This window comes from Hipposideros armiger, unplaced genomic scaffold (assembly GCF_001890085.2).
Source record: "Hipposideros armiger isolate ML-2016 unplaced genomic scaffold, ASM189008v1 scaffold_23, whole genome shotgun sequence".
In the NCBI taxonomy this organism is placed as follows: Eukaryota; Metazoa; Chordata; class Mammalia; order Chiroptera; family Hipposideridae; genus Hipposideros; species Hipposideros armiger.
In genome coordinates, this window is record NW_017731373.1 from 6,732,292 (window position 1) to 6,741,303 (window position 9,012).

Consider the following 9,012-nt stretch of genomic DNA (forward strand, 5'->3'; position numbering starts at 1 on the left):
CAGCCCACTGCAGCCTCACTGCAGCCTACGCGTTGCCGGTGACTCTCGGCAGCCCAACTCCAGGTTGAGCTGTTGTTCACCATGTTAGCTGTAGACGGCGCAGTTTCACTGGCCCTCATGTGGGATCCGAACTGGGGCCCTGCTGCTGAGAGCTGGCGTCCCAAGCCAGCTCTTAACCAACGCGCCACTTGGCTGGCCCACTAAGTAGTTATTTTTGAATAGCGAATATGCACACTTTTATTAAGTTTAAACAGTGCCAAAAAATATACAGTGAAATCCAAGTTTCCTTTTACCCTGGCTCCCTATGTTCCTCTCTAATGCAACAACTCCTATAGTTTCCGAAGATCATTTTGTGTATATGCATATATGTACATTCTCCTTTACCTTCATAAATGTTGAAGATCTCAGTAAAGCTTACTAATATTTCTTTTATTAGTAGTGTATGTTCTTTCCTGCTATGAAGCCACATTGATTTATTTCCATTATGAATACCTATTGTGGTTATTTACTGTATAGCTATTATATAGTGTGAATATGACATACACTACTCTATACTTTGCCTTTTTTCATTCCCAATACTTCTCAAACCTGGCTACATATCTGTACATAAAAGCACTGGTTCTTCTTTTTTTAAAAAAAAGCAAATATATTTATTTTTAAAATTGAGATATAACTGATATATTAGTTTCACGGCTCCTTCCTTTTAATAGCCATATAATGTTACATTTATGGATGAATTAACATTTACTTAATTAGTCCTGGACATGTAGTCCCTGAAAGGTATTCTTTATTATTATCTACAAAGATGCAGTTAATAGCATTGTACCTATTTGTACACTTGTGTCAGTATATCAGTAGGATAGATTCCTTGAAATGAAATTGCTAGGGCAAAGGTTATATTCTTTTTAAATGTTGATAGGTATTTCAAAGTTGCTTTTTTTAGAGAGATTTTACCAATTCTATTCATACCAGAAATATATGAAACCAACATAGCAAGTTTTAGATAGAATAAGACTAGAGACTAGTTATTGTTTTGGGAGAATGAAAAATGTGAACAAAATAAAAGGTTGTTATAATGTCCTTTACTAATATTTTGTGCCCAGCAACTACATTGGGTGCCATGGGAAAGAAGGACACTAAAAGAGGTATAAGATTTTACTTAATCATGGGGAACTTAAAATATTGATGGGGTAGATCAGTAAATAAAAAAATATTAGAGAACTTAATAGTATAGTATGTGATATACTATAAACTATAAATATTTAGATATTTTTACTGAAGTCATGATTATTGATTTGCTAAGTATTTTGCATTGAGAATATGGCATATCTTTCACATAATCCTCCTCTGAATGCTTTCTCGATTAACTGAATTTTCTGTAAACTTTTATGTTTCAAGTAAACTGGTTAAATTAGGTTTTCTTGAGATTACAATATAATGAAACAAATTCTTTTTTTTTTTATAAAAAGGATTTACATTAAAAAGGTACAAAAGTTTCCTGAATATAGAGTTCCTACAGACCCCAAAATTGACAGGAAAATAATCCGAATGGAGCAAGAGAAAGCCTTTAACNGCCACTCGGCCGGCCCAACCTTATTTTTTGATAAATAAAAATAATTATATAGTGAGAAAAGCATAAAATAAACTTTTAGAGAGAGATATAAAATACTTGAATTTTTTGAAACTACAGGTACTTGGGAGAACAAACTTAGGCCTTTGCTTTAGCAGTTACTAAAATAGTAATGATTAAAGAAAATTATAATTAATACACCCATCAGATCAATCTGTCATTATTATTACAATTTCTTATTGATGACCTTACTATATTGTCTTTGACCCTGGCTAAGAGAATAGCGCAATTGAACGGTGAGTGTTTGTGTGTATTCGTGTGTGTGTATAATTGGTAATATATATTTTTATATATTTCTGCCCTGGCCCAGAATGCTTGAAGAACCCACTCTGGCTCCTCTCCAAACACTTTGTTCTAACACACCTATCTGGGCCTGCCGTCTTAGGAGCTGTGAGGTGAGTTAAAAATAATCCTTACCTACATTGATTTAATTGGTTGTAACTATAATTCATCCCAAAATGTCCACTTTTTATTTTTCTTAAAGATTTTATTGGGAAATTGGGGGGGGGGGAACAGTGTTGGAGAATCGGGGAAGGGAAACAGACAAGTTGCTGCCCTTTTGTTCTTCAGCCTAGTTGTGGAGGACATTGCTTCACTGGCCCATGTTGGTATTATGATCATTGCGCTCTTCTTGGCTAAGGCAGTTGGTCACCAGCCATTGGACAGCCACTAACAGTAGCTCATGGCAGCCCATGCCATTGCCAGCCACTCACGGCAGCCCAGCTCTAGGTCGAGCTGTTGTTCACAATCTTAGCTGTAGAGGGCACAGCTTACTGGGACATCTGTCCCAGCAGCTCTGGACCAGCAGCCGTACTGTTCAGAGCTCGTACTCTTATCAGCTGAGCCACTTGGCCAGCCCACCAAAATGTTCACTTTTGAGTACAACTAATAGAGGCTGTATCCATAATATTTTGTTCAGGTTTTTGCTAAATCTAATCTCATCTTATTCTTTTATTTGTTAGCGATTGTAAACTCTGTTAAAACAGAGATCATATAAATCCCTTCACACTTCATTATCTTTTCTTCTCTTGCAACTCTTTTCCCTTGCCTTCCATGAAACTTTGCCATCATGTTTTTCTGGGGGGGGGGGTTTTTGTTGTTTTTTTTTTAATATCTTTTGACCATTCCTTTTCTTTCTTTGCTTGCACTTAGGTCTTTTCATATTCTCAGTGGAAATTCTTCAAGGTTCACTGACCTCCCTCCCACCTAGCAACCATCAGTTTTTTTTTCCTTACATCTCTGGGTCTACTTCTGTTTTGTTTGTTTATTCTGTTGTTTAGATTCCACATATAAGTGAGATCATATGTTATTTGTCTCTCCATCTGACTTATTTCACTTAGTATAATATTCAAGGTCCATCCATGTTGTTACAAATGGTAAAATTTCATTCTCATGTCATTAAATTTTTTTGTATAATGAAACATATTTGCTAATAATTTTGTCATTTAATATTTACTACATGCAGAAAATTGGAGATTCATACCGTGGCTACTGTGTGAGTGAGACTGAATTAGAAAGTGTCCTAACATTTCATAAGCAGCAAACACAGACTGTTTGGGGGACCCGCCAATCTCCTAGCCCAGCCAAGCCGGCTACACGTTTGATGTGGAAATCCCAGTATGTCCCATATGATGGAATCCCCTTTGTCAATGCAGGTACTTTTTTAAATAATTATTTTAAAAGGTTCAGCAGTAGCCATGATCTATTGTGAAAATGTGATTTTTCTAAGGTGATAAATTTTCTTTTGGTAAATGACAACCGAATGTTAATTAATAAAAAAAAAGCATGTTAAACTAAAAAGAAAACTTAGAGTAAATATAACCAATTATTTTATGTTATAAAATTGCATTTTAATATATTAAATGAATAATGCTTCCTTTAGATATTATGCTGAAAACGGAAAATAAAAATATTGAAATTCCAGGTAGACCTATTCAATATAAATTAAATAGTAAGCAATTTTATTATTTTAAATATGTTTATCTGGGTGGGGTTTTTTTTTTTTCATAGAATCCAGATATTCTCTCCTTCTCTCTTGATTTGTCTTATAGGACACATTTGTGTCCATTTTATATAGTTTACAACCCTGGAGTTACTGTATAGAATTTGTATATAATTAGGAGTTATTATACAGAATTCTAATATTAGGGTTCTCAAGCATCAGTTATATTATATACAGTATTCTCAAGCACTAGGATAGTGTTTACTAAAGAAGTAGAGTTTCAAACAATTCCCAGAGATTTACCCTTATACTAGTCAGATTCCACAGAACCCAAAAATAAGTGACTTATTTCAGAACTATGTGGGTACGGATTCAGCTGGAAAAGTTTCAGCCTCATCCTGGACCTCTGAGGGTAAAGAGAAATACTTAGAGGAAGATAAGATAAATATAACTGCTTCTGCCCAGGTTTATCAGTATTCTATAAAAGAAATGCAACATTTTTCCCCTCCTTCGTTCTAATCCCCTTCTTAACTCTTCACAGGCAGCCGCTACATGAATTTGGTGTGTATCTTGCCAGTCTATATTTTTATACTTTACCATACATGTTTGTATTTATAATAATATATTTTATTGTTTTTGATATTTAAAAACGTACATAAATAGTAAACTTTAAACATTGTTATATAAATTTTTTCACTCACCATTATTTATTTTAAGTTTTATTGGGGAAGGGGAACAGTGTTGGGGAATTGGGGAAGGGGAACAACCAAGTTGTTGTCCTTCAGTCTTAGTTGTGGAGGGTGCAGCTAGCTCAGCTCCAAGTGCAGTCACCATCTGGCTGCCCGTTGGCAGCTCGCAGCAGCTCAGCTCAAGGTGCCGTGTTCAATCTTAGTCGCTGGTGGGTGTAGCCCACCATCCCATGCAGGAGTTGAACTGGAAACCTTGTTTTTAGGAGCATGTGCTCTCACCAGCTGAGCCATCCTGCCACCTTTTGGCAGCTCAACTCGGGCGCAGCTCACTGGCCCATGTGGGAATCAAACCGGCAACCTGTTGCTCAGAGTTCGAGCTCTTAACCAACTGAGCCATTTGGCCGGCCCTCACCATTATTTTTTGAAACCTATTATTGTTATTTATAGATCCTACTTAACTCAATTTAATTGTTACGTAACATTCCAGCATATGACCAAACCACTATTATTTTTCTACTAACAATCATTTAGGTTGTTTCCAACTTTTAAATATTACAAAGAATGCAATAGTCAGGCCTCCACAATAGACATTTTCTGTTGAAAAGATGTAATTATTTTTTCTGGAGTATATGCGTTAAAGTGGAATTGCTGAGTTGTGAAGTGTACCCATTTCATCTTTACAGGATTCTCTCAAACTGCTCACTGAAGTAGTTGTACAGATCCAGAATCTGTTCTCTAGAATTTTTTTGGACAGAGGTATTTTAGAATTCTGAAATTTTGGAATGAAATATGGTAATATTACAAAATACTTCTAGCAAGTATTCTATAGACAATAGCACATGATCAAACACAGTAATACTTTTTGGATAGTCATACTAGAAGGAATAAATAAAAACTATGAATTGCCTCATAAAGTTCAGGTCAGGTTTTGCAGCCAAATGAGTCCCCCAAAATTTAGTTTTTTGAGTTTTTAGATTCAGAAGTATACATAAGGGATAGACGAGCTGTACCAATTTTTACTCCTTTCAACAATGTATGAAAATTTCCCTTTCCCAAATTCACTCTATAACTTAGCATTGTCAGACTTTTAAAAATCTTTATATTATGAAATTTTCATATGTACATCAAAGTAGAGGTAGTAATTATGAAATCCCCAGACTCCATGTAGCCATCATCCAGCTTCAGCAACTGTCAGCATATGGTCAGTCTTATCTGTACCCCTACCAACTTCCTCATTCCCAGCCACCAAGATGATTTTATAGCCAATTCCAGATATCATTTCATTTTCATCTATAATTACTAAAATATATAGTACATACTAAAGTATACGTCTCTAAATGATAAGGACTCTTTACATAATGAGTATCTCATTATCATACTTTAAATTAATAACAGTAATTTATAAATGTCTAATATTCACATCCCTCCACTTATCTCATAATTCTTTTTCCCTAGGTTTGTTGAAATTTACATCCAAACAGAATTCACAGATTATATTTGGTTAATATAGCTCTTAAATTTTTTTTCATTTAAAAATTCCTCTCCAATAGGTAGTTTGTTCTATAGAGTTTGCCATATTTTGGATTTTGCTGATTCCATCTCTATGGTGTAGTTTAACATGTTCTTTTATCTCCTGTATTTCCTTTAAACTGTTAGATCTAGAGGCTTGACTAAATGCAGAGTTAATCTCCATAAAAGTATTTTGTAAGAATACTTCATAGATTCTGTGTAGTTCTTATTGCTACCTATGTAAAACACCTTTTTGTGATGTTAAGATTGATCAGTGGATTCAGTTGTTTTAGAATATTGTTTTAGAATATCAATTTTTTTTTATTTTTGCCAATCTGAAGAGTGTGAGATAGTATTTTTAAAAATTTTTTATTAAATTTATTGGGGTGACATTGGTTAGTAAAATTATATAGGTTTCAAGTATACAATTCTATAATACATCATGTATATATTACATTGTATGTTCACTTCCCAGAGTCACTTCTCCTTCCATCGCCATGTATATGACCTGCTTTACCCTCTTCTATTACCCCTTCTCCCCCTTACCCTCTGGTAAGCACTAAACTATTTTCTGTGTATGAGTTTCTGTTTGTCTAGTTTGTTTGTTGCTTTCAGTTTTATATCCCACATACAAGTGAAATAGTATGGTTCTTGACTTTTTCTGTCTGATGGGGTTTTACTGTTGTTTTAATGTGCATTTCCCCATTTACTGGTGAAGTTGAACATCTTTTTATTTGTTAATTTCATGTCCTTTTTTTTTTTCTTTCTGAATTGCCCTTTCATAACCTTTACCCGTTTTTCTATTTGGTTGCTTTGTTGTTGTTTTTTAAAATTATCTATGGTTCTTTATATTCTGCATGTTAATTTTTTGTTATATATATTATAAAATACAGTTTCTAAACTGTTATTTTCATTTTACCTTTATTTATGGTGTCTTTTAAATAAAAGTTTTACATTTTTGGGCCGGTCAAGTGGCTCAGTTGGTTAAGAATTGGCTTAGGAGCAGGAGCTCCGAGCAAGAGGGCCACCGGTTGGATTCCCACATGGGCCAGTGACGCTGCGCCCTAGCTGAGCTGTCTCTGAGCTGCCAACAGGTGGCAGGATGGCTCAGCTGGTGTAACAACAAGATTGCCTATTAAATGATGGGCTTTGCCCACCGCAACTAAGACTGAACTCGGCACCTTGAGCTGAGCTGCTGCCCGGATGGCTCAGTGGATAGAGCATGTGCTCTTAACAACAAGGCTGCTGGTTGGACTGCACATGGGATGGTGGCCGCTCCCAACCGCAACTAAGATTAAACACAGCACCTTGAGCTTAGAGGCATTGAGCTGCTGACAGGCAGCCAGATGGTGACTGGCGCCCTCCACGACAAAGATTGAAAAACAACAACTTGACTGGTCCCCTTCTCCAATTCCCCAATACTGTTGCCCTCCCCCAATTTTCCAATAAAATCTTTTAAAAAAAGTTTTACATTTTTATGTCAGCTTTATCAGCATTTTAATTTATGATTGGGTTTTTTTTGATAATTTTTATGAATTTATTTGAGCCAAAGTGATAACAATTGCCGGGCAGCAACATCTCCAATGCTTTTTTGGGTTCTTTTGATTTTACGTTTAGAAAGTTTTCTGTACCCTAGATAGAGTAGGATATCCAACTTAAAATCTTAAACTGTATAGTTTTCACATCTTATTTGCATTATTTATTGTTTTGTAACAAGTTACCCCAAACTTGGTGGCTGAAAACCACAAACATTTATTATCTCAGTTTCTGTGTGGTCAGGAATCCAAAAGCAGCTTAGCAAGGTGGTTCTGCCTCATGTTCTCTTACAAGACTCTATTAAGGTGTTGGCTGGAGCTGCAGTCATCTCATGGCTTGACTAGGGCTGGATCTGCTTCCAAGCTCACTCATGTGGCTCTGGGCAGGCCTTATTCCTTGCCACATGGGCCTGTACACAGAGCTGCCTTATCACATGATAGCTGATTTCTCCCAGAGTGAGCAATCCAAGCAAGAGCAAGAGAGTACCCGAGATGGAAGTCATGGTCTTTTTATAACCTAATATCCAAAATAACATCCTGTCAGTTCTGCCATATTCATTAGAAGTAAGTTAATAAGTCTAGCCCGTGCTTTAGGGGAAGGAATTACACAAGGACATGAGTACTAGGAGGCAGAGATCATTGGGGGCTATCTTAGTGACTGGATATCCCATGACACTACCAGCCCAAATAGAAAAAAAGAAAGAAAGAATTATAAAAGGAAGTTAAAATTTAAATGACATTAATATTTATTAACAAATGTAGCATTTGCTAATTTCTATTTATAAAATGTTAAATTTTATTAAAATCATACTTATGTAAATATCAGTTGTCATTCAATATATGTGGTATTTGCTAATTTCCTTACCATACTGTGGTATATTTGGTAAATATTACAATAAACTTTTAAATTTATTTGTTTGTACATCGTAGTAAGACTTACTGATGTTTTCTTTCTTTAAAGTTGTATAATTGAAAGCCTAGATTTTGACATTGCCACCACCAAGTTATTTCCAATCTAGTATCCAGAACAGATGGATACTTGAATTAATATCAATAGTCAGTTTTGGCCCACAGGGAGTAGAGCCGTGGTAATGGAGTGTCAGTATGGGCCAAGGAGAAAAGGTTTCCAGTTAAAAAAAATCGGTGAGCAGGAAAGCAGTTCTTGTCAGCTCTATAAAGCCACTTGTCCAGCCCGGTAAGCTTTATTTTCCTTTATTTCTTTCTTACTAAGTAGTTATTTATTATTATTATTTTTAAAGATTTTATTGGGCAATTGGGGGAGGGGAACAGCGTTGGGGAATCGGGGAAGGAGAACAGACAAGTTGCTGTCCTTTTGTTCTGTCTAGTTGTGGAGGATGTCGCTTCACTGCCCCATGTTGGTATTATCATTGCACTCTTCTGGGGTGAGGCAGACCGGTTGCCGGCCACTGGACGGCTGCTCATGGCGACTCTTGGCAGCTCACACTGGCTGCTAGCAGCTCACACCTGCTGCCAGCCACTCATGGTAGCTTTACAGCAGCCCACTGCAGCCTCACTGCAGCCTACGCGTTGCCGGTGACTCTCGGCAGCCCAACTCCAGGTTGAGCTGTTGTTCACCATGTTAGCTGTAGATGGCGCAGTTTCACTGGCCCTCATGTGGGATCCGAACTGGGGCCCTGCTGCTGAGAGCTGGCGTCCCAAGCCAGCTCTTAACCAACGCGCCACTTG

General features: G+C 36.5%; 1 protein-coding gene across 1 annotated transcript in view; it reads left to right on the plus strand.

Annotated features, from left to right (window-relative positions):
- CARF (calcium responsive transcription factor) overlaps positions 1 to 9,012 on the plus strand; it is a 52,686-nt gene that overhangs the window by 26,310 nt on the left and 17,364 nt on the right. The window contains exons 7-9 of the mRNA XM_019635617.1: positions 1,941 to 2,025; positions 3,096 to 3,285; positions 8,380 to 8,500. Of these exons, the coding sequence (XP_019491162.1) occupies positions 1,941 to 2,025; positions 3,096 to 3,285; positions 8,380 to 8,500 (396 nt within the window). The remainder of the gene's footprint in view (positions 1 to 1,940; positions 2,026 to 3,095; positions 3,286 to 8,379; positions 8,501 to 9,012) is intronic.